This window comes from Vanacampus margaritifer, chromosome 1 (genome assembly GCF_051991255.1).
Source record: "Vanacampus margaritifer isolate UIUO_Vmar chromosome 1, RoL_Vmar_1.0, whole genome shotgun sequence".
In the NCBI taxonomy this organism is placed as follows: domain Eukaryota; kingdom Metazoa; phylum Chordata; class Actinopteri; order Syngnathiformes; family Syngnathidae; genus Vanacampus; species Vanacampus margaritifer.
The window spans coordinates 62,624,053-62,650,784 of NC_135432.1; the positions used below are offsets into that span (position 1 = coordinate 62,624,053).

The 26,732-nt window shown below is 40.0% G+C and overlaps 1 protein-coding gene across 1 annotated transcript; it reads left to right on the forward strand.

The window, feature by feature from the left end:
* Positions 1 to 1,316: 1,316 nt before the first annotated feature.
* On the forward strand, positions 1,317 to 26,593 carry LOC144045753 (tyrosine-protein kinase fyna-like). The gene is made up of 12 exons (XM_077559968.1): positions 1,317 to 1,561; positions 11,533 to 11,816; positions 15,508 to 15,604; positions 16,077 to 16,175; positions 16,282 to 16,385; positions 17,713 to 17,862; positions 17,948 to 18,112; positions 18,773 to 18,952; positions 20,341 to 20,417; positions 20,730 to 20,883; positions 21,966 to 22,097; positions 23,602 to 26,593. The coding sequence occupies exons 2-12, from the start codon at positions 11,543 to 11,545 to the stop codon at positions 23,808 to 23,810; spliced, it is 1,641 nt and encodes a 546-aa protein (XP_077416094.1). The 5' UTR covers positions 1,317 to 1,561; positions 11,533 to 11,542; the 3' UTR covers positions 23,811 to 26,593.
* Positions 26,594 to 26,732: the final 139 nt, after the last annotated feature.

Below are 26,732 nucleotides of genomic sequence, written 5' to 3' on the forward strand. Positions count from 1 at the left end.
AGTTCACGCTGCTGCCTGACCCAGCCAGCCCGCAGGACTCGGACTCCACCGGCAGCACCCACCATCACTCCGTGACCCACATCTCCATGGTAACAAGTCCAAAATGGCACCCGGCACAACGAGAGCTCGCAGAGGAGTGAGAGTGAGTTCACGCAGGCAAACGGCGCAGGATTAGTGTGACTTTTCTGCACCCGCCCTGCCGCGCCACTCTGCAGGCGAACTAGGCCACACTTCATTGTTGTCCTATCGTGATGACATGCAAAGCTGCCATTTTCACGCCGTGCTGGCGCTGCCATGTGAATATGTAAACTCTGAGGGGTGGGGGGGTGGGGGACAAAGCCAGTCGAGATTTGGATGTTAGACACCCAGACTGCTGATTCACATCTACATGAATTCTGCCTGTGTGCATGCAAGATGAGTCTTAGGCACGCTACTACCTCAAAGAACCCCACAAGTCAAGCACGAAATCATGTTTTTTAAGCCAGACAGTCTCTGCACATCTAACAACCTTAGTTAAAGATGTTTCAGCAATTATAAAGATGTTAAATCAATAAAAAATACATGAAAATTATAGGCTGTGTTCAAAATCACTCCCTATCTAAAAAGTCTAAGACCCTGTTCAAATGGCAAGTTTTTTTGTGGTGCAGAAAACATATTTCCGATTTTTCTATTATTTTCCAATTTGTCATTCAAAACTTGCTGAATTTGTTGATACGTTTACCAGCATTTGAAAAAGGTTTTGTCAAGGTGTCAAATCTGTTCCTGTTACTTCCATGAATGGGTCCCAGATATGATGAAAATTGAATTACTAACAATTTAAAATTTTGATCTCAAAAGAATGACTATTATCCACATCGTATACTGTATACACAAGACATTGACTATTAAAGAAGAAGAAGAAGATCGAACCATTTGACAACTTTGTCCTGGATTTGTCACCTCAAACCAGGGCAGAGAAGAGGAAGGGGAGTGAAGATGGGCGGAGTCTGCTTCCCATTGTAGCATTTGATTAGCCGAATTAACTGTCAGTCAAAACTTCCACACTCAACCATGGCCTACACAGGACAACCGGAGACGGATCTTCTTATTTTTTTAAGTAATAGCACTACTCGTAACATGACGTCTTTTCAGCGCTGAAACATTATCCTACTTGAGCCCATTCTCGTTTAATATTTTTTAATAGGAATTAAATATATTTTTAAATGGACATTGCCAACTTTTAACCACGAAATGCTAGCTGTGTTGACCAACTTGTTTTTACTTTGAAGTGGTGAAACCGGACGAGGCATTTGTTATTACCGCCATCTTGACGCCGTCTCCCCGCTTTCGTCACAGGCGTCCGTACGCACGGCAGCTACAGGATCTCCCGAGGCTGCAGGGACGGGAACCGCTATTCACTCTCTCTGTCTTTCTGTGTCGTTTCCTCCTGTTACACCGCCACTAGGAGACGAGGACGGAAAATCATAGAGAACTAGCCGAATAGACACCGGTTGGAAACTCCGATGGATTAGTTTTAAATCCCCCCTCCCCACACCACCACCACCATCCCATCTCCTCTCCGGTAAGCACGTTTCGTTATTTTCCTACTCACGAGTTGCATTTCAATTGCTTGCACCGCCGTCAGTTCTTTCTTTTTTAGATGGGAGGCACATAGCGCAGAATGTGACCTACTACATTTATAAGGATCTATTAGTGCGAGGTGATGATGTTTTTGCAGTGGGATTCAGTGGATGGGGGAGCTCTTGTGTTGCAGCAGCTGGGATGGATGGATGCACTGCAGTCAGAGCCGCGCTGACCGCACAAACAGCTCCACAACAAGGCCCCCGCAGACAGCCTCCTGTTGATTTAGATGCTAATAATTGCCCCTGATGGCCAATCAAAGCTGCCCCCCTAATCGGTTTATGTGTCAGGTGTCCCGTTAGTCTTAAAGTGGAATCAAAACGCTGATCATGATGATGAGGAAGAAGGGGGGGGTGACTGAATAGCCGGAGCGACGTGCATGCAGTCATAAACATAGCAGAGAGGTGGAAAAAAGTACACACTCACTCACTGATTCAAATACTTTATGCAAGTTTTTTTTTTTTTAATACAGGCTCGGAAATAAAAAGTAATTTTACGCAGTCAGTCTGTGCATCAATTTTGGATCACTTTGGATGGTTATTGAAGTCGAGCCAGACTTTGTGGTAGAGGCGGGGTACATGCTGAGCTGGTCATCATCCAATCACAGATTTTTACTGTCAATTACTGTGTTCCTTCCATATAATACAATACGCTATTCACAGATTTTATTATTGAAATATTCACTGACAAACTCACCTATTTACTATTTTTGTACTCAAGCCAAAGCCATATCCAATGGAAAAGTAGTGTTTTGCTTTATGACACTTGGTAGCTGTTCGAAATACAGTACAATATTGAATAAATAGCTATCCTTGTATCTCTCCTATAGGCAGCACAGTGGGTAGTGGTTAGCACATCTTGCTCACAGCTGAGAGGTTCTGGGTTCAAGTATAAACCATCCTGTGCGGAGTTTGCATGTTCCCCTCATGTTTGTGTGGGTTCCCATAATGCCAAAGACATGCATGTTGGATAGCTTGAAAACTAAATTGATGGTGTGAAAGACAGTGTGAATGCATTATTATTTTTTTGTCTGTATGTGTCCTGTGATTGGCTGGCAATCAGTTCAGGTTGTACATTGCCTCTCGTCCAAATTCACCTGGGAGAGGCTTCAGTTGCCTGTAACCCTCATGAGGACAAGTGCTCTAGAAAAGAGACGGCTGGATGGATTATCGCCAAAATCGCTGCAAGTAATACTATCACCTTAATGCACACATGGTGCAGTTAGCATGCTCAGTATCAGAGCTCGAGCTGAGCATGTCTAGTATGAGCAGGGCTTGTTTGTCGGACTTGTTATTAAAGTCATAATGGGTGTTATGCTTTGTCTTTGTTTTTTGTGTGTGTGTGTGTCGCCGTCATGGATAAAGTTTTGTGGAAAAACGCCTCCAAAGTTAAAATTGAGTTAACTTGGAACTGCATGTGGTGCACTTCCTTTTGCTTCAAGACAGGACTAATCAACAATCAATTCCAAACAACTGACGTCATTCTGAACCATTTAGTCGATTACCACGCCCATCATGATCATACAAAGTCTATGTGTGACCCACTTGTATTTCTCGTAAGTCATTCCTTAATTCTTCTGCCACATAATCATTGCCCGTAGCGCAGCACATCATTATTTCCAATGTATTGCTACAAGAACCGTTGCCCTCGACCACTGGCAGAAGGTTTGGAAATATATTTGAATCCCCCATTGAGGACTAACGCTGACTTTTGTGATGAAAGATTGGGGGGATCTCCCTATTTCTTCTACCATTTTTTTCTACCACTAGCTATTTAAGTTTTTATAACTTATTGTGTTATTTGTGGTTCATTAAATTTGCAGAGTGTGCTTGTTTTTGTGCCTGTTCTGTAATGTCCGAAGATGCTACGAAATGGCATTAAAGCCCTGGATAAATAGGAAAGTAGTAATTGGTGCCAAGGAAGAATGTCGACGTGATCATTCTCAATCTCGACTGAGAGACAAGTTGTGTATGTCGGGGTGGAGTGAGGGAGGGAATTCCTATCTTTTTTGTCTCTTACCACTGAATAAAATGTTCAAAGTGTGCATAATGTTACAATGGCTAGCTAGCCTTAGAGTTTTCTTTTGCTGTAAAGTACAGTTAAGTTGTACTCAACTGACTTCACAACAGTTTGGTAGGTTAATTATTCAACAAAGAGGCTTCACGTTTATTTCCAATCACAGTTGAAAATTTAAGTGAAATTAAGCATAAAATAAAGAATGAAATATTGTGTATTTAAAGCAACCACATATGGCTTAGCCTTTCAGTACGCTAGCTTAATGCTAACGCTAAATAGCATCTATTTTGCGGTCATTGCTTTGTTTTTTGTTTTTTTAATAAATATGAAGTTTTTATTCAATCTTATTATGATGAAGTATATATCCTCATTAACTCATTCACTGTCATTGACAGCTATTGACGTCAAAAATTCATTTGATTTCTATTAGTTGAATATTTTTTCCACTTTTGTTTGAAGTCATGCGATTAATTACAATTAAAAAAAAATAATCGCCTGACGCGATAAAAGAAAAGATTATTAAAATTTAGGAGCGTCAGGCCATTACATTTTTTAATCGTTATTAATTGCATGACTTCACGAGTTAACTCACGATTAATCACAAATTTTATATCTGTTCTACATGTACAATAAAAAATTCTAGGTTTTCATACTCTTGTTAACAAAAATGGAAAAAAATGTTAAACTAAACTAACTAACTCGATTCCACTTTGTGCGAGGCTCAGCCGTGAATTTCTTTTTCTTTTTTATATAACAAGCTCTTTTCAGAGAGATCACTTTGGAACAGCAACACTGCCCGGCATTGTTTGGCTAATCTTGTAGCCTGGTGAAATGTAGCCTTTGTCTTCTTGTTAATACACTGAATGAAGTCGCTTGTCTGACACAAGCAAATATTGTAACTATTCGGTCGGGCGGTGCCGCCATAATGGGGGAGATTGTGGAATCCGGTGAACACGCGGCTTGAGAAGTGACGGTCACATTTTGATTTTGCATCGCGCAGCTGAATAAGGTCGCGTGTGACGTCATTGGAAGGGGCGTGGGAGGGGTGACCTCAGTCACGTGAGCGTAAAGGGACCCCTTGCGAAATGACTTATGATGACGCAGTTTATAAAGACCACAATACAACAGTGATTTGGTGTGTGTGTGTGGGGGGGTTGTTTCTAAAAGCTACAAGGAAGAGAAAACAATATACTGTTCTGAAAGGTTGCGGAAGACGTACATCAAGTTGAGCTCATTTCAGAGACAGTACTGTTCCGGACTGGAGTTGAATATTGAGGAAAACATGCTTTTAAAAGCCCTAGAAAACTTCATAATTCTCACCGTCACCACACAAAATGTCAGAAGACCTTTGTGCACCTCACCGGACCTCAGTTCAGAGTTCGCACGCTTCCGAACTCATAGTATCCAAAAAAGTCACACAGAACTCAATAGTAAAACCACCACCACATAAAACCCGATGCTAGATTTACTTTGGCTTTTTATGTTCTGTTTTATGTCAAATGCACAAATACAAAATGAGAATATGTGCAAGTGGCTATAAGTAGGTCAAAACTGACATCCATAGCCTCATAAATGGGCAATGTTCTTGTCACTCACAAGGCCACACCCCTTAAAGGTACAGGCACACATTTGTTAGGACTTCCATCTTGTCCTATTTATTAATTTTGTATTGTCTTATATTAGGTTTTATTATGTTTTTCAATGAAAATTTTTTGGTTTTAAATCATGGCATTTTTTGAAAATTGTGGTTTTAGTACATCAGTAGTTTCCATGACTGCTGCAACGCTGGATTAGAAAAATGGCTTATTTTACGACAGTTCAACAGAAAAGAGAAGATATAAGACATGTGAATCATTTTAAACATGAAACATACACTTGAGACCTCTGCCAGGGCCATTGGAAGAAAAACTTTGTTTTAATGTTGTGACAATGTTAAATAGATTAGTCTCTGTGGCCTCTTCCACCGAGCTGAATGACAAGCCTGCAGACAGTTCGACATCAACCACGTCATAAAAACGCATGATTTGTGCATTATGCCAATAGCAGCCGTGCAAAAGTACTGAGATTAGCGGTGCAATTCTACATTATTCCACACTATTAGCAAAATTGCTGTGTTGTTTCACTTTACGTTACACAGGATTAGACACGCTGTGTGACCCTGACATGACTCGCCTTTTTATTTACTATTGATCTCACAGCTTTACTATAAATGGACTTGTAACTCGTTACGGCTCCCAACACTGTGCGTGTATGTGTGCTCATGCCTAAATTAAGGCATTTGTTTCAGTGAATTAATTTCCAGTGTAGAATGTTAAACTGCTGTCTATTGAGGACCGGTATCCAAAATTACAGCACATTTTATCACTTCTTTAAAGCTCATTATCACCAAAATTTTAAGCATATTTTCCCCATGTTACGTGTCAGCAGTATTCAGTCATTGTTACTATGGCATACTCATTTTTACGTTAACACAAAAAAATAATAATATTCTGGAGCAGCTTTGATACACGCTGGAAACCTGTCTTGACTTCAAATAAAGTTAAGAATTTTGACTCTAGTAAAGTGGCAAAGGTGTTTAGGTCAGGAATATCTGGTGCCCCAAAAAATACAAAACAGAATTTCTTGGATTATTTATGCATATACTTTACGTCAATGTCTATATTTACATATTGCATAAACCTGTAGTCCCCGATCCACAGATCAGCCCGCTTAATGAGAATAAAACAAAACCAATTTTATTGATCATCAGAGTTTGAAAGAAGTTATTTTTTTGAAAATCAGCACAGGTGCATCTGCTTGTGCCTCTGTGCAAATGTCAAACCATTCATCTCAAGCGAGACAGTAAAAAAGTAAGCAAAAAAAGTCATTTGTGTAGTGCAAGAAAAAAAAGGTCAAGTATTGTGTAATAAAGTAAACTACAGTTCACACACGAGTGATTGACCTTCTTTCTGTATAAATGTAAAGTAATACTAAAATGAATAGAGTTAAAATGTATGACATTGACAAAAGATGAAAATGTAAGACATTTTCACTATAATCATTAGGGTTGTGCCCAAAAAATTTATTCTCATAAGAATCGCGATTTTTATTTAGTACGATTCAGCATCGATTCTAAATGTCCCAAAATCGATTTAATTTTAATTATTTTATACTGTCTTGCCTTTGTCTGTGTGTGCCTTTATTTGGAGCGCTGTTCATGTTGTACCCGGTTTGGCCACTTAGGGGGCAGTGTGGTTCCACGCAGTCTCATATACTGTTAAGTTGTAGCCACATTAGAGATTAGAAGGAAAAAGTCCCAATCAAGTTATTCCAATAAAAGTTGTTTTTTTGCAATGTGGAGCCGTTCTTTTGAGTGATAAAAGTGCCGCGAGTAGTGTGCTAATTAGCATTAGCGAGTCAGACTGGAGTACATCTATACAATTCCTTACACATCTATAGATTGAAGCGAAAATCATTGTCAATCAAATCATTTTGAATCAAAAATCGATTATGAATCGAATCACAGGCCCAAAAATCGGAATAGAATTGTGAGACATTCAAAGATTCCCACCCCTAATAATCATAGTTTAAGTTAGTTTTATAACTGGAAGATGTAGTTGTAGTTAGTTTTTGCTATTTTTTTTAAGCATTTTAATTTTTACGTTATTTCGTTAGTCAATTTTTTTCCCGGTTTTAGTTATTTTTGCTAGTTTTCACTAACTATAACAACATTGGTTTGAGAAAAGTCTCAGGACAAGTTAAGTTTATAAACGGAGGTTGGGGACTGCTGGCGTAAATGACATCAAAGTCACATTTTCAGGCTCCATCTTGACTTGAGAATGATCTACCACCATGTGACGTTTCCTGGCCGCCTCTGTCTTAGGGTGAAAGTCCTCCCACTCGTGGGCTCATGAGCCACTATAGAGGTTCGACCCTGGCCCCTTGTCACAAGAGCTTGGACTCGTCGGAGGTGTTAGAATAGCATGAGGTGTTCTCGCGGGCTTGTTGTGGTCATGCGAGACTCGAGCCCTGCAGCTACAATGCTATCATCTGTTTTTTTAGGGCGGGGAGGGGCTTGTGGTTGTGATGATGTACTGTTTCTCTGCCACACTCACCCAAGAAACGTCATCGGGGCTTTCATCTTGACATGTTTATATACGCACGGTGGCTTCATGCGTGCAACTGAGACAGTAGTTAGAATTTGAGAGCTCCCGAGAGATAAATTGTCAGTTGCAACTTTTGATGATATTAACAAGTGGAAATGTGCTAAATCGGCCTGTTGCTGTCAAAGTCGCTCCCATAAATCTGTTAATCCTTTCAAAGGAAACTGTCTAAAGATGCTGCGCATGTCTACAAGACACATTGACTGCAGTCACATGCCCACACAGATGTGATTCATATGCAAATGTTTACAAAGTGAACGCGGGGCAGTGTATGTGTATTGTGTACAGTATAAATGGGATGAGATACATAGAATGGTGTTTGGATATATTAACGCTCTGGCGGGCGCCTGGCTTTATTTTTATTTTATTTCGAGAACATTTTTTGTTATTCCAATGGGTAGTATTGCAATGTGCAAAGGCAGTAAATGAGTCGCTAAGGACTTGATATTAAGGGCTCAGCTTTGGCTATTAAATAAAATCAATGTAATAGAAAATGATATGTAAAACACTCTGCCTTTTAATTCATTGACTCACAGCCATTTCCACTGAAGCAATCCCATTGCCTCCTAGCCGGCTGTTTTACTGGATTTTGACAGATTTTGCAAGGCCCACAGAACATTGTGTTCTATTGCTATAAAAAAAAAACGTGGAACCTACCAAAGTCTCTTCTTTGATCAGAAAAATAAAGTATATTTCTATCTGTTTCCGTTTTGCAGCAATTAGCTTTAAAATATAGCTAAGTTTCATCCATATTCACAAATCTATTTCAAATTGTGGAGAAAACAGCTTTGTTTCAACATGGCCCCGGTTGATCTCTTTTGCTCTGCTGCTCCCTGTTGGCAGTTTTTATAAAAACTACCATTTCTTCAACCGTTCTGTGCAGTTGAGAGGCTGCATCAAAGCCTTTTGTAGTCTAGCATAAAAAAATATATAAAAAAAAAACGTCTTGGGGACACTTAAAACATTTAAAATAGATTATATTTATACGTTTTTGGGAGCAAATGAGTTAATCACAAATGACAATCATATGGTAATGTGAGAAATTCTTAACACGGACTCAAAATTACAGTCACAGAAGACATAAAACAAAGTCCTAGCGCAATAGGCTACTCTTCCTATTTGAATACTTCCAGAAAATTCTGGTCGGAATTCTGTGTTCTATATGTGAAGTCAGAAACTTAAAAAAATATTTTTTTCCTCCAGATTTAACCTTCGGGGTATAGCTGTACCCTTAGGGGAGGATTAAATGTAGTTCTTTTCCCCATAGGTTAGCAATTCATTGGTATCGTTCTGTTAAAAAAAATCAAATACAAAGCACAATGCTCCTTGAAATAGGTTGAAACTGATGAGAAGGAAATTGGCCAAAATGCGCCAAACACTTTGTTGGACCACATAAAAAGAGCAATAATGCCCGATTGGCAAATTCGCAGTAAATTTGAATTGAATATTACTTTTGTCATTTCCAAGTTATTTCAATGACCTTCGTGGATTTTTTGTTTCTTTCAAAGGAGCACCCAAAAAATGTGTGCTCATGTGTAAATCAGAATCAATGCCGTAAACACCCTCATCACACTCTTCCCACCACATTGGAAGAATTCATTTGTGTTGTTTAATACCATCTAAATTGTAGTTTCGGATTCCCAGTTACACCTCACGCAGTCCCCAAGGGTGCGCATGAAGCCAGGCCGAGGAGGCCTTTTGGGCTGTTTTCGCTTGTAAATGTTAAACAGGGCTGAAGGAATTTAGTCACACACTGTGTTGCTTTTGGCTCAAAACTGGCATGTCGGGACTCCAGTGTCATCTGGGACATCCGTGTTACTGTACTAGAAACTATTCATCCATTTTCTTTATGAATGAGTACAACATTGAGAATGTACAACACTTCCTCCCGAGATATCGAGGTGATTCTTAGTGAGCACATCTTGACACAGGAGACTTGTAATGTATTAAGCAAAGGATTGTTCATGTTGACGTTTCTCCATCTTCAGCAGCTGTAAACAATTAGCCATAAGCCAGTTTAACCGGCCGCTAATGTTGATGAAAGACAAACAAACCGTCTGCTATCCGTGTCGTGTCGAGAGGCTCGAAAGCGGGCTATCCACAAGTTTAGCGGTGTTTACTCGTCACGTTGCCGGGTTTACAGAGGTTGTAAAAGTGCACACACCCGACCGGAATGTTTCGTATGCTCAAGCTAGCTAAGCTAGGCTATTCATACCAGGCTTGAGCCACCTAAAGTCTGATTCGGATGGTTACTAACATAAGGTGCATTCCACCAGGCAATTCATACTAGGCTTGGGCATAGTTGACACATTCGGTTTCTTTTTCGTAGACAGGCACATGTGCGCTCTGCGTAAAAAAATTAATAAATCGGCGCTTCTTCTTCCAGTCTAGTTTGCCGTGTTTGGGAATTTGGCAGAGCGCGCTGCACCTTGATGGGCATTCCCGTGTATCGAGGGCGTTTTCTGTTACATGCACCCGGCGCACCTGATAATGACACTTTAGATCAGGTGAAACCAGGCCTAAGTTGTGGCGCAGGTGGTATAATGGGATTTTAGTGGATTTGATTGCAGCGTAGGCTTTGGGCTCTGCTGATATTTGCGGCGGAGGATGTCATTTGTAAATATAAAAACAGTGTAGATGGCACTCTGAGTCACTGTAGAAATGAATTAATTCAACAAATTGTGCACGAGGAAATTTGTACCAATAAAAAAAACGGTGCACTTCATTAGATGATTCGTACCAGGCTTAGGCATAGTTGAAATAAAAGTCTGATTTGTTTGACTAGTGTGAGTTTTACAATCTAGGCTTAGTAACTTCAAAGAGTTATTACCCAACTTTTGCATGAGTTTAACTGGCTCTTCAATGAGGTTATAATTTTTTTTTAATCAGCAAAAATAATAATAACAATAATAATAGATTACCTCGCTGATGACAGCGACAAATTTGAGAGGTTGTATGATTTCTGATGGTCTGGCATGTGTGAGAAAGGGGTGTGTGTGGCTGCAAAGTGAAAGGAAAACAAAAGTAGATGGCACGGCAAACTTGTAAACGCGATGGCGGCGTGTAAAGTCTTCCAACGAGCGCGGCTGTGCTGCTAGAAAAACAAAGCGCAGCTTGTAAAAGGATTTTAATGGCACGGTCAGATTGGATTCTCTCACATCATGCAGCGATAGGTTGGACAAATTATGAGTTGGCGACGATTTCTAAGGCAACACAAGTCTTTTTTTTTGTTTCAATACTTGTATTTTTCCAGGCTTACTCCTTTGACACTGTCCTTTTTACACAAGGCTTTGACGTAATATTGTGGCATCTTAGGACGTTTTGGAACGAGCGCAAAATATGTGAGTTTTTCAGCGAATAGGTTTCACTTTAAAAAAAAAAATACAAGTTAGAACTGCAAGTACTCGAGGGATGACTTGTGATCATTGCCAACTTGCACGATAGAAGGAAAGAAAAAAAACAAAATCATCTCATTTGCAGAAATTCAGCGTTGATGCATGAAGCACAGACAATTCAGTACAGCTCCACCACATTATGTCCTACTGTATAATTAGTTGTGCAGCTTAAAGTATGGTGTTTAATTTCAGCCTAATTGAAAGATTGTTCCGACGACCAGCTCTGAGCCTCTGAGGAAGCCGCTGAAATAATGGAACATTGAATCATAATTTCCCCACTGGCGTTGGCAGCTATATCCACCCCCCCCCCCCAACTCCCTTCCCACTCATTCCTAATTCCGCGTGCATCTCCTCCTCAGAACCTAGAGAATGGGCTGCGTCCAATGTAAGGATAAAGACGCAGCAAAACACACCGACGAGCGCGACGCCGGCCTCTCGCACCACCCGGGCTACCGCTATGGCGCCGACCCCACGCCGCAGCACTACCCCCCCAACTTCGGGGTCACCACCATCCCCAATTACAACAACTTCCATGGCGGAGGAGGTGGCGGCGGCGGCGGCGGCGCTACGCAGGGGGTCACCGTCTTCGGAGGCGTGCACACGTCCTCGCAGTCGGGCACGCTGCGCTCACGAGGAGGAACAGGTGAGATTTCATCTGCAAAAAAAAAAAGAAAAAAAAAGACATCCAGCAGGGCTTTGACAGCTGTTTTAGTTTAGCTGCATCTTTGATGAGTGTATGTCCTCTGTGTTCTCGCCGTAATTAAAAAATGCTTGTGAAAATGTGTTTAGAGGCTCTGCTTGGATGCTCTGAAAGATGTTGAGATAATAGAGGAGAGGTTGGTGATAAAGCTTAGAAACCATTAAACAATGTATTTTGGAATACTTTATGGTCATTGTAAATATCCAGTTTGTTTTGGACCACAAATGGGTAGGGATAGACTATTGTCGGCCGGGCCTTTTTACGATTCTGATAGCCGATAAAGCTGGTATCTTACCGAGCGGTGAATGCTTGCGAACATAGCAAATTTGGGGTTTTCATCAGAATCTGTAAGATGTTCACAGTTTTTACTTGTTGCAAAGACATTTCGAACATATTCAAATGATTTTTCATTGACTGCGAAGATCTTTTGAAACCTTATACGAACCCTGAAAACCTGAAATTAGCTACAATTTGCATGCATTTGTCACTCTGTGAGATACAAGGAACTTTTCATTTATGGATTTATTTAAATTTCCATTTTATAAAATATGATGCTGACACTGGAAACTCTACACTTTATTTAATATATATATATATATATATATATATATATATATATATATATATATATATATATATATAAATGAATAGATTAGGAATTAATGTTGATTTTTTTTAAAAAACTTTATTTACAGTAGAAAACTTTAGGAGGCTATTTTCCTGCTTATTTTTTTAATTTAGCTCAATAGATGCTAATGACCCTGGAAGCTATGTACAAGTTATGTTATAATTTTTAAACAGAGTTGTCTATTCTTTATATGTTTAAAATTAAAAGTTGTTTTTTTTTCGGGACGCTAATATTTTCTCTTTTACTACAAATCAATATCGGCTTTGAAATATTGGTTAAATATCGGCCTCCTTGACTACTAATAATCGGTATCGGCCCTGAAAAAAAACTACACATGAGTCACATTCAGGACTTTCTATGAACCCTTGTGGACATAAAAAAAAAATCTGTAAGTAATCTGGACGTTCTGATGAATTTCTACTGGGCTGAGCTGTAATATACGCCGATCAGGCGGTTACTCCAGCTCACCCATCAGTTCCTTACATCGCATGAGCGCAACTTTAATGTGCTGAAAAAGCTTTAAAAATCCGTCTTAAAGTGCTTGTGCTTTTACATGAAACCATAAAGCCAAACCGTAAAGTATGCGCCAAGCGCAGGAGTCAAATCCAAGTCAAGAGTGTCATCTGCATAAACCAAAATGGTGGCCTCGGTTTACTATTTATACCCGCTTTCACCACTTCCTAAAGAATCCAGAAGAAGTCTCGTTGGCAGTGGAGTGTCAAGCAAAAATGTCGACTTTACTAAATGGAACAAAAATGCCATGTGTCAGCAAGTCCTACTTATAGTGGCACATTGTGAAGCACTTTAACCTTTTACGTGCCGCCATGCAGAAACTGCCCTACTTTTCAGGATTGCGAATGATCTCAAATGAGGCCCCCGAAACATTTTGTTTTGCCATTACCCGCCGCTCCTAATAGATTCAATGAGCCAGCGCAAGATGGATGTCCACTCGCTGCCAGTTAATGGAAAACAGCGTGACCCAAATGATCAGTGGAGCTCCGTGAAGCTCATCTGAGGGCCAGTAAGCAGAGATGCGGTACGCTACAGCGTGCGTTTCGTGGGCTTACTTGCGGGTTTGGAGAGTAACGGGATATATGTACCGCCGTTACGTAATCAGATTACAAAAGAAATGTAACTGTATTACATTACAGTTACAGGAAAAAACAGGTACATTTATTAAAAATGGGGATTACTTCGAGGGATTACAATTTCTACACACGGGGAGAGGGAGGGGAAGAGGGAGGGGGGAGGGGGGAGAGGTAGGGGGGGACGAAGGGAGGGGAGGGAGATTTTAAAGGGGGAGGGAGTGGGAGAGAGGGGAGAGAGAGGGAGGGGGAATGGGAGAGAGAGAGAGAGAGAGAGAGAGAGAGAGATTTTAAAGGGGGAGGGAGGGGAATGAGGGGAGGGGAGAGATGGGGGAGAGAAAGAGATTTTAAAGGGGGAGGGAGGGGGGAGAGAGAGGGGAGAGATGGAGGAGAGAGAGATGGGGAGAAAGAGAGAGAGGGAGGGGGGAGGGTGTGTGCGTGTGTGTGAGAGAGAGAGAGAGAGAGAGAGTATTTTTTATCAGGTAACTTGTAGCTACATTTACATTTTAAAAGTAACCCTGCCAACCCTACTTACTCGTATACTGCTGCATGAATTAACACCAGCTCTGCCTCTTTTTTTTTTTTTTTTTTTATTGGAGTCAGCATCTTATATTCGAATACGAAGTCACCACGGGAGGGCCACGTTCATCAAAAGATCAACAAGAAAGTTCTAAATGTTTTGATCAGAAACAACACGTCAGCATTGGTGTTTGCTCTTAGGCGATGCTATGAAGAATCACATAAATAAATCCAACACATTTGCAGGATGCGGTATGTATGCATGCTCTGTGAGCCTGACTAAAGAGAGGATTGGGGCCGTAGAAGGCCACTCATACATGCATGCATTTGTACAACGTGCTATATCTTCGCAAGCAAACGTTTTCAAGGACGGTAGACAAAACGATAAAGAAAAGGAACAGACTTTTTTGGAGTGAGTCTTGCCAAGATGAAGCTGCGCATTCCTCAACTTGTCTCTGTCCCTCCACACAACCGGCCGAGACTTACGGTCGCCCCGCGGCGCCTGCGTTCTATTCGAGGTTTCTTCCTTAGAGGGAGTTTTCCTTTACAGCTGTCACCAAGTATTTGCTCATGTGGAGTTCTTGCCTCGATTTAAGGCGATGGCAAAAGTCACTTGGATTTGCAGTACATATTCATTGAGTTGTGTTTTTGTTGTTTGCAATAAATTTGGGTGCAATAATTAAGCAATTCATCGACAACTAAATGATTGACAACTCTTTTTGTAATTGATTCATTATTTAATTTCAACTTAAATTTAAATAAACTTTCCGTTCCTTTCTTTGATCCTTCCTCGGGTCTCCTGTTAACCTCTAGCTGGATTCTGAAGTATTCGGTTTAGGCGAACGGTATGGGATTTTTAATAGTTCTTAGGTGAATTAATGAGTACACGCTCACACGCACACACACATTCACAGTCACCATAGCGCCGCCTGCTGGCGGGGCACTGTCCTTAAAACAAAAAAACTTCACTGCTTCTGTTCTTCCCCTTGAGCGATGGCGATTGCAACCAGATGACACTCTCAGTAGTTCCTTTGAGACCTGCTGATTTAATTACAAAAACATAATGCATCCATAGCGCGGGATAAAAGGAAACAATCATAGTAAAGATCAGAAGCCGCGTGTAGTTTGTGAAATAAAGCAGCAAATGAGATGAAAAAGAAAAAAAAAAGTGTGGGCGGCATTGACATTTCAAACAAGTGCCGCATATGTTCGGCATATGGACTGACCCAATAACAAAAACCACAAGAAAAAGCCTAACATGCTAAGGCCAGACTTATCACGAACCCAATAATGCCATCCACAGGCCAAAAACAAATCAACATCGACTCGAACCTGACACGCAAGATGGCGCAAGTCCATCCGCAAATCACTCCCTTAGCATGTGGCTTGGTTCTGCTTGCAGGGGTGACGCTGTTTGTGGCGCTGTACGACTACGAAGCCCGGACCGACGATGACCTCAGCTTCAGGAAAGGGGAGAGGTTCCAGATCCTCAACAGCACGTAAGCTTGAAAACATCTGCATTGAAGGGCGGGTCCCCCATCTCATGATCAATCTGGAAGTCACTGAAAAAAAGTATTGTGGGAGGGGGGGCATCATTTGGTTTGACATGGAGGACAATTTGCGCACGAATTTGTAAAAAAGTCACCCAAAAATGTTTTATTTGTTGGCCTAAGACTGTAATTTAAATTAAACAAAAAAATATAAATGGTTGATTATTTGTTAGGAAATACGAGCGTTCACCAATGCAAAATTTAATTAAAGGATTTTTTTTTTTCTGACAACACAATTTTCAAATAAATGCCCACTCTGTATTAAATGTAACTCATTATAGTATCTAATAAAATGTGTATTTCTCCTGGTCGAAACGAAACAATGATTCGTAAGGAATGTGTAGTTGTTTGTATTGATGGTCATAAGACCAGCACAGCTCCTATGCGCCCCTCACTTCCTGTCTGTCGTCGTACCCTGCAGAGAGGGTGACTGGTGGGAGGCACGCTCCCTTACCACAGGTGGAACTGGTTACATTCCCAGTAATTACGTCGCTCCGGTGGACTCCATCCAAGCCGAGGAGTGAGCACAACTTTTTAAAAAAATATTATTTCAACCATCATCTCACAGCATGTGCACTGAGAAATGAAAAGATGAATGACGATTTACAGTAACTTTATTTCCGCAGCTGGTATTTTGGCAAACTGGGCCGGAAGGATGCGGAGCGACAGCTGTTGTCCAATAGCAACGCTAGAGGCACGTTTCTCATCCGGGAGAGCGAAACAACCAAAGGTACACATGACACCTTTTTACTGGAAACATTTGCATCAAAAGCAACATCGTGTGACACCCCAGAGTACACGTTTATGTACATATGTGTGTATATACAATATGTGTATATATTAGGGTTGTCAGGCGATTCATTTTCTTTTCATCGTAATTAATGGCATGACTTCAATAGTTAATTTTAAATAGAAATATGGCTGCATCTTTTAGTCATCAATAGTAATTTCATAATACATCATAAAGTTGAGTTGAAATTAAAAAGATGTACTGTAAAAAAACGAGTGTGATATTGATTTGTGTTGAGGTCATTTTCTGCCACTAGATGGCATAATTGCATTTGTAAGACATTGACAGCTTAGTGCATTTTTCTTATCATATGAATCATATAATCTTTAACATGAAGTAACTTTTTTTAAATGGTCAAATACAACTTGACCCCAGTCTCCACAAATATATGCATAACTGCATTGTTAAATTCATAACTCCTAAATTTTGATGTGAACGTGTCTGCTGTATTGCGACTGGAATTCCCCCAGTACAGGCGTTAAAAAAATAATAATGGCGTTAAAGGAGCCTAAATTAATTAAAAATTAACACACTAATGGTGACACCCCTAGTATATTATTTCCTATGGGACACTGTTGGAAGTTCCATCGTACTTCAACTCATTCACTGCCATTGATGGCTATAAACAGCAAAAAATTCATTTGAACTATTTCTATTAGTTTTAATTTTTTTTCACTTTCGTTAACAAGAGTATGAAAACCTAGAATTTTTTATTGTACATTTAGAACAGATATGAAATTTGTGATTAATCGCGAGTTAACTAGTGAAGTCATGCAATCCATTACGATTAAAAACTTTAATCGCCTGACGTCCCGAATTTTTAATAATATTTTCTTTCTTTCTTTTTTTATTCTTTCACTGCCGTTGACGGCTATAAACGTCAAAAATTCATTTGAACTATTTCTATTAGTTTTAATTTTTTTTCACTTTTGTTAACAAGAGTATGAAAACCTAGAATTTTTTATTGTACATTTAGAACAAATATGAAATTTGTGATTAATCGCGAGTTAACTAGTGAAGTCATGCAATCCATTACGATTAAAAACTTTAATCGCCTGACGTCCCGAATTTTTAATAATATTTTCTTTCTTTCTTTTTTTATTCTTTCACTGCCGTTGACGGCTACAAACGTCAAAAATCGCCTCTTGCCCCTAATTTTTAATAATCTTTTCTTTTTTTCTTTTTTTTAATGAATTTATGTCAGTGAATGAGTTAATGACTCATGCATGTGGCTTTTAAAGAGATACCCATCTGCTCTCTGTTCCAGGTGCTTACTCCCTCTCCATCCAGGACTGGGACGACATCAAGGGAGACCACGTCAAACACTACAAGATCCGCAAACTGGACAGCGGCGGTTACTACATCACCACCAGAGCCCAGTTCGAGACGCTCCAGCAACTCGTGCACCACTACTCCGGTGAGCTTTGGCTACGGGTCTACATTTGGATGGGCGTCACATTGTACAGCCTGGTAGATGCGCTTCCCCTTCATGTCTCCGGCAGCGAGGGCGGCTGGGCTGTGCTGCCGGCTGATCGTGCCCTGCCACAAGGGCATGCCCCGTCTGACCGACCTGTCCGTCAAAACCAAAGACGTGTGGGAGATCCCGCGGGAGTCGCTGCAGCTCATCAAGCGCCTTGGCAATGGGCAGTTCGGGGAGGTCTGGATGGGTGAGTGTTGTTGGCACGTTGAAACATTGGCAACCTTAAAACACAAAATTTGTTTAAAAAAATAATACCGTAAATAAATAAATGCTGTTTACTCGTAGAATAGTATTAATTTAACAATTTTACACCACTGCAAATTTGACCTTCTATTATTTAAATTTTTTTTTTTTTTTTTTTTACAATTTGTATTTAAATAGCACTTACTGTAATATAGTGTAGTTCTACCCCACTGCAAATTTGAACCCAAATTTTTATAATTATTTACTACATTTACTTATACTGTTTTTCACGCCAAGATTTTTTTTAATGTAATGTTTGTAAAATATTTTGTGCTGTTTCATTTTTATATAGTTGTTCTGTCTTTTTTTTTTTTTTAAATTCTGACTTTAATCTCAGAAATCAGAATTCTGAGAATAAAATCAGAATTGGCCCAAATCTTCTTTGTTAAACCAGCAAGTTTAATACAAATATAAATTTAAAAAACACTCATCAAAGCTGAGCGTTGTTGTCAAGTAAAAGCATTTTGATTCATTTTATTAAAAATAATTCTAAAATATTGAAATGTTCACAACGTAACGGATTAAGACTAAAGGAGGATGACTAAAGTATCCAGTGAGTGTAGGCACAAATAATCTGTGACTGAGACGATTGTGATTTTTGCAGGCACGTGGAACGGCACCACCAAGGTGGCGGTGAAGACCCTGAAGCCGGGCACCATGTCGCCCGAGTCCTTCCTGGAGGAGGCTCAGATCATGAAGAAGCTGCGGCACGACAAGCTGGTGCAATTGTACGCCGTGGTTTCCGAGGAGCCCATCTACATCGTCACCGAGTACATGAACAAAGGTACGGCCGGATGCCATCAATATTACATACTTGTGCTCGTCTCCATGTGTACATAATTCATGGCCGCATACGAACCACACTGTGGGTGTCCTCCTCATATCGAACGGCGTCTCTGACTAGAGCGCTGACAGCAGGCGGGCTTCCCGTGCTTCCTCAGTCGCCACAGTGAATAAATAACGGCGCCAATAAAGTGTAACTTCAGTCCCAGCACTGATCTCACGTCACTTGTTTTTTATTCTTTCTGTTCTGTTGTTTTGGGTGAAAACGCACGCAAGTCAGACTTGATTTTACGGCAGCTTTCATCAAAGCAGGCCTATTAAAAAAAATGTTTTAAAAGAAAGAGAAAGGCATCTAATACCATTTCAGAGCAGCTTTTTGCAAGTGGAGCAAGTGGGTGTGTGAAAGGAAGCCAAACACTGAGTGAATTTGAAGGGCAATACACTTACCAGTCGCATGCAATGTGACTCTTCCCACATGGCACGACTCCAATAAAATCATTTATTCAAAGCAGCTTTTTTGCGGGTAAAGCAAGTGGGTGTGTGCAAGGCAGGCAAGCGGTGAGAAGAGAAATTCAAGGGAAATGCACACAACCGCATGTTGTAACTGCTCCCGAGTGGCATAACTTAGCCAATGAAATTATTTCACAGCCGTTGTTTGCAAGTGGAGTGAGTGGGTGTGTGTGAGGCAGGAAAGCAGTGAGAAGTCAAGGAAATAACAGCACATTGTAACGCCTTCCACTTGACAACTCAGCCAATCAAATTGTTAATTTAGAGCAGTTATATCACGTCAAACGATGTTCAGTATATGGTGGTGGGTTGGTGTATTTCTTTGACTTCTCTACTCACCGTTTGCCCACCTTGCACGCACCCACTTGCTTCACTCGCAAATAGGAGCTCTGAATGATCTATTTGATTAGCTGAAGGTTTGTCATACTGGGGGACTTAAAATGTACGTGATTGGTTTGTGTGTTTATCCACTCTTTGTGCTGAACCGCTTGCCCGCCTCGCACATACCCACTCACTCCGCCCACACAAAAATGCTCTTATTTAGCCATTGATTGACCAGGGTCGTGACATGAAGGAGGAGTTACAATGTGACAGGTTTGTTTTTCTGCAGTTATTTCCTTGACTTTTCTCTCCACACCACTTTCCCACCTCACACACACCCACTCACTCCACTTGCAGAAAAGTGCTCTGATTAAAACAGGATTTGGCGATTGGAGAGAGTTACAATGTACATGAGAGGTCAATATATAACTATGGCTTGTATCTTCACCGCTTGCCTGCCTTGCACACACCCACTTGCTCGACCTGCAATAAACAGTCTGTTGATTTGACAGAAGATAAAAGACATAACAGATATAAATAACGCTGTTTTCTGTGTTTCAGGGAGTTTGCTCGACTTCCTCAAAGATGGAGAAGGGCGAGGCCTGAAACTTCCGAATCTGGTGGACATGGCGGCTCAGGTGTGACATCATAGATAAAACTTTCTTTGATGCTCTTCAAACTGTTCGACAAAAACAAAATGCACAAAAATGCTTCTGTCACAATTTGAAAGGCTGCTTGTTTGGCGGGGCAACAAAGGGATGAATGTGGAACCATAAAACTGATTGATTCTCAATGTGAAATAATGGATAAGAACATTTTGTAATTCGTAAAAGCCTACTTCCAACAAAATGAGTGTGACTTGTGTGTGAGTTTGTGAATGCTTTCAGCTTTAATCCTTTTAAAAGCATTCCGTGATAAGATGAAAAAAAATAACAAAGTCAACTTCCCAGGTGGCAGCTGGCATGGCGTACATCGAGAGGATGAACTACATCCACAGAGACCTGCGCTCTGCCAACATCCTGGTCGGAGACAGTCTGGTCTGTAAGATTGCTGACTTCGGTCTGGCCAGGCTCATTGAGGACAACGAGTACACGGCGAGACAAGGTAGATTACGCTGATGAAAACGTATTCATTCCTTACTGGCAAATCTTCTCAAAAGGATGTGGTTGTCAGAGGAGATGCGTTCTGGTTTTTGCCGTTTTTGTATTTTTACAAATGAGCTAATAATTTGTCGCGGTCTGGGTAGCACATGCACACGTGGTCGCCGCATGGCAGCGCCATAAAACAATGCAAAAGCATGTTTGTGGCTGAAAAATGCAAAAGAAATGGGACGTGCTTTTCATTGGCGGCAGATGACATACATTGTGTTGAGTGGTTCACAAATGCTTTATTTATTATTTTATTTTATTATTTATTATTTATTATTTAATATTTATTTATTTATTTATTATTTATTTTTGGGGGCTAGTGGGGGCATTGGATTAGAGATTTTTCCCAATCCGATATTGATCAATTATGGAACTTCAGTTCTTCATATATATCAAGGACATGATAAAAACTCCACAATAAATAAATTCCAAATAAATTTTTGCGAAGGTACCAACTGGTTAAATAATTTCGTTTTTTCGAAAATCGATTTGATATTGATTATTAGATTTTTATTTTTTTTTTAATACAGCCCTATTTTTAATATCATTATCTCTGTCCTAAATTAAAACTTTTAACATTTTATGAATTGATGGAGTACATCCACCTTAAAATAATGTATGAAGCCCATCATGAAATTTTACCAAATAACATGCAAATCTGATTTGAAGAAGAACCCATATTTTTTCCAAACCTAAACAAAGAACAAAACACATTACATGCTATTTATTACAAGTTGTACTTTTTTTTGTCCTCTTTTCATTTCTTCTTTTTTAAGGAGTGAATTAAAAAAAATGAACTGATAAAGTCTTTAAGTGTTAATGTGTTTAAAAAAAAAAAAAAGGCTTTTTAAACCGGTCAGACGATTGGTTGGGCTCTAAATGTAAAATCTTCCAAATGTCATTCAATCTTTTTGAAGGTAATGCTAGGATGATTTTTCAGAAATGTTTTTAATAACCTTGAAAATGTAAGTCCTACTTTTTAGAAAAAATGCTAGCATGACGGGGTTTATTTTTGTGTGTGTGTGTGATTATTCGTAGGTGCAAAGTTTCCAATTAAGTGGACTGCACCCGAGGCGGCGCTCTACGGGAAGTTCACCATCAAGTCCGACGTGTGGTCCTTTGGCATCCTGCTCACAGAGCTTGTGACCAAGGGCCGGGTGCCCTATCCAGGTGCGTGTGGTGTGACTTTTTTTTTTTTTTGGTGCGCGCTCTCATCGCGTGTGAGCGTTGAAGTCTGCCGAAGCGTCAGAGGCTAAAAACGGATCAGCGTGTTGCATAATGTACGGTAACGTCTTGCATGATAAAACGACATCATCCCAGCCGAGTTTCATAGTGTGGGACAGTGAAACAACAGTCAGCATATAGTCTAAATGTCTTGCAGGATATGTAGAGTAAAGTATAATTTACTATAGTACAATAGTACCTGGACAAAACAAACCCCAAAAATTGACATGATGATTCTTCTTCTCCTCTAGTCCTCGTTCGGTCGGTGCTCTTGTAGTACTCCTTTGCAACAGAGCAAATAGCCAAGATGGCTGGAAGCTAAACCAAAATCGGTTCAAGCCTCTAAAAATAGACGGTGGACCAATTTTCCGTGTTGCGCGTGAGTGAGTTTTTCATGAATTATTAAAAGTGGAACTCTGTGTACTTCACTCCTGTCTCTGAAGAGACCACACTTGAGTTCAGTTAGTGATGTAATCCACATGGTCACAATATTGCTTTTTGTAATGTGTGTAAAACAAAAGGCACCAGAATACTCTCCGGTGGCAGAAAGTTATTGACTACAGATGAGTTGAAGTAAAAACAATGACTCCGGTTAAACCCTAAAAACACGGGTGTCAGAGTCTGGTCCTGATTTTCTCTACTCCAACACACCTGATTCAATGATCACGATCATTATTAGGCTTCTGCTGATGACCTTAAATATGAATCAGCTGTGTTGAACATGGGACAGTTGGATCCAAAATAACCCAAAAATGGAGTCAAGAAATGGGTCTTTTAGTGTAAAACAACTCTTAAATACTTGGGTCCAAAAATGGGGTCATTTTATATAAGACAATCCAGAAAGTTGGGTCAAATTGACCCATAAAGTGGATCGATCCATTTTGATCCATAATTGGGTCACCTTTGACCCAACTCTTTTTAGACTGTAGCAGAATTATTATTATTTTTTTACTAGCTGTCTGCCACCCACCCAAAATGGGTCCGCGACCCACTTTTGGGTCCCCACCCACCAGTTGAGAATCGCTGATCTATCCTGTCTTCCAACCTCTCTTTTGACAACAAAACTAAACCACACTGAGAACAACAGAATTAACTTATTTAATTAACAATCAAAGCCGAACTAGAAACAGGAATCGCAAGTCTGAAATGTTATGTAAGTATACAATATAAACTTGGGTTCAACTCCAGAATTGTTCCACTTTTAGATGTTCTACTGCAGTATTTAGGACCATCTATGATAAAATATGAGTTCTATTAAGCTTCAGTACCTGACCTAAATTACACAGTGAAAACGACCCACTGCGATCTGAATACAATCGCACTTTCCGTTTTTCTTTCCGCCGCCGCCAAGCACCAAAACGCTCTTTTCCCACCAGTACAAAAAAACAAATCAGCAACGAACTGCTTAAAGCCTTCCTTCACATGACCTCTTCCCCCCCATGCGGTCCAGGCATGAACAATCGCGAGGTGCTGGAGCAGGTGGAGCGGGGCTACCGCATGCCGTGCCCGCAGGACTGCCCCACGTCGCTGCACGAGCTCATGGTGCAGTGCTGGAAGAAAGACCCCGAGGAGAGGCCCACCTTCGAGTACCTGCAGGCCTTTTTGGAGGACTACTTCACTGCCACGGAGCCTCAGTACCAGCCGGGGGATAATCTCTGAGTGGCTTTTTCCCCAACTGGCCACCAGAGGGAGCCAGACACTCTGCTAGCTTCTTTTTCGCACCCAGGTGACTCCTTAACAAGCTGGTTTCCTCACCTCTTCCAAGCCACACACACACACATACTCACACACACACAAGATGACTATCAGGGAGATGGATGGGCCTGCCATGAATGCAAAAAGACGACAGTGTAACTTGTACGTAGTGTAAATAGAAAAATTGCTTGTTTACTTATTTCTGTTGGTACCATTCAACATTCTTACTTTTTGATATTTTTTGGGAAGCAGTTAATCCAAGGTGCATTGTAGGAGAACTTGTAGGTAGACTGAAAAGAGAAGTTCATGTTCGTAATAATGTCAAATGAACGGCCCCTATCACTTTGCCAGCCCCCCCCCCCCTCCCTTTTTTCTTTCTTTTTTTGAATCCTCAGACTGATGAGCAAATGTTGAGGCCTTGAGGTTCACAATTTACCAATTTTCCTACTTCTGATCAAATTCTGCAGTAGAAGTGCAACTCAGTACTGGAATTCACTCATGATAGCTGCTTCAAACCAAAGTACTGTAAAAATCCCGTGAATAACATATTTAAAAATAATAATAATAATAATAAATTGAATCACTGGTTTAGGACATATTCCATACACAACGAAACTCAATATGTTTCACATACTGTAATTAAAAGTACAGTATTTAAAATCAGTTACAAACTGAGTTAAGGAGATTTAAAAGAAAAGTGAAGAAATAAAAAATGTGCTTACTAAAATGATTAAATGGGCGTACTGTGCAAGAACAAAAAAAATTCAAAATATCTTGAAAGACCTTAATCATAGATATGAGAAAATTGTGTAGTTTATAACAAGGATTTAAAAGCATTGACACTTAATACCAGAAAATTAGTGGATCGTATTAGACACGTGTGTGTGTTATTCACGAGATTTTCCGGTAGTCGACTTCCTGTTGAATTTCAGGCCTGAATCCTTAAGACTTTTTTTTGTGTGACCTGTTATGACGCGTCCACCCAATGTTGTGTGCGATTGATGAAACTGGTGTCCAGGGCTGATTCCTTCCGACGGGCACCTTTGTGTACCTTTTTTTAAAACGTTTCTAACACAAACATTTTCAATAGAATGCACACGCTTGGATAACTTGTTGTCAAATGTTTTCGAACGTTTTGAGGCCTCCAAAAAGAGGCTGCTCTTGATTGTATATATATATAAAACAAAAAAAGTTACATTATTTTGAGTGGAATTATTTCTAGTTTTGTTTTTGTTTTTTGGGCGAGTCATTAAAAATTTTCGCCATGCTCAACCCACATGTAATCAAGAAAACTCAAATTCCTCGCAATTTTGCATCTTGTACTCAAAATTCTCATTTTGGAAGCAATCAGACAAAGTAGTCTGAGTAGTCCCTCTTTGAAGGATCTCCCGAAAAAGCAACATTTAGCATAAAATAGCAGTTTTGAACTGAAACATCAGACTCTTTTTGTCTTTTGGGTTAGATGTCTCTTGAGACTTTTTTTGTGGGTCTAATCATGATCGACATGCCCAGCAAATTTTACGCAAAAATCAAACTGGCTTCTTTGTCTAAAATCTCCAGGTCATGTCCATCTTTGAGGCATCCCTAGAAATGGCCAAAATGACCATAAAGTGGCCCCTTTGTACCAAAATGGTAGACTTCGTGTGCCTGAGATTCATGCCAATAAAATAAAAATGGCTTTTTTTGGCTACATTTTCAAAATCTCAAAGACAATTCTATCTTTGAGGAACTCCTGGAATCGACCAAAATGACCCCAAAATGTCCACTTCAAGCCAAAATGGTGGACTTCCTATCTCTTTTCAGGCATGACTTCTTGAGACTTTTTTTTTTTTGTGGGTCTCCTCATAATAGAAATGCCGACGACCAAATGTCATGTTACGAAGTGAAACTGGCTTTGAGGGCTGGATATTCTTTGTGGACTGCTACTACAGCTTCTCATTTTCTCAAGGAACTCTCATGTACTATATAACACCCGTTCTTGCCTTTTTCCTCTTTAGTAAGACTCTTCTATTGTAAGACAGGGTTTCCCAAACTGGATACGTACATCAACTTGAGAATTGACACCCTCCCCTCCACCATAACTGCATTTTGTGTTCCTGGCGCCAGTTTGGGAAACCCTGCTGTAAGGTAATGCCTTCTACTAATTGCCTAGTGAACTCTTCCACCATGCACCAACACAAAGTGCAAATGCAAGCAAGCACTTGAGTGGCCATGCAAGCAAAAAAAAAAAAAAAAAAAGTTTAAAAAATGATTTAAAAAAAAAACTGCCACTCAAAGAATGCCAAACATGCGTTCGAGACCAAACATGTTTACATCCTTTAAGAGTGTTTTGTGCGTCGATGCCTGCAGCGCTTGGGAGCGTTTCATGCCAACCTTTCCTGTGCGTGTCTTTTTACGTTGCTTTTTTTTTTTTTGTCGATATAATTTATTGTCTCTGTCTTATTACTTGTTAATGGTTTGAAATAAAAAAAAAAGGGGGAAAAAAAGCCTTGTCATCAACCATTTGGTGCGTCTTCTTTTGCAAGACTGCTGCAGAAATGTCAGCAGTGTCTGCTACGAACATTTCGTCTTCCTCCAATCTTGGCTTGCACGTCAGTCACTCGACGCCAACAGGACTAACGTAAAGGCAGCCTATATGTAAATCAGCTACAGCGCCATCCCAAGAACAATGATGGATGGCTTTTAATTGGCTGTCATTTAAATAAATGTGTACAACCTTTGAGGAGCTAAATGTTTTGTGTTGAAAAATCCCAAAAGACATTTAACCATTATCTTATATATGAGCTTATATATTATAAATTATGCATATTTTTTTAATGTTAATTTTTTTATTTATTATTATTTATTTATTTATTTTATATATTATTTTATTTTATAGGTCAAAAA

Excerpts from the sequence above, each read along its gene's own strand:
- LOC144045753 (XM_077559968.1), top strand. The coding sequence starts at position 11,543 with ATGGGCTGCGTCCAATGTAAGGATAAAGACGCAGCAAAACACACCGAC. Across the intron at positions 17,863-17,947 it reads ACTCGTGCACCACTACTCCG|CGAGGGCGGCTGGGCTGTGC; the intron begins GTGAGCTTTGGC and ends TGTCTCCGGCAG. Across the intron at positions 22,098-23,601 it reads GGGCCGGGTGCCCTATCCAG|GCATGAACAATCGCGAGGTG; the intron begins GTGCGTGTGGTG and ends CATGCGGTCCAG.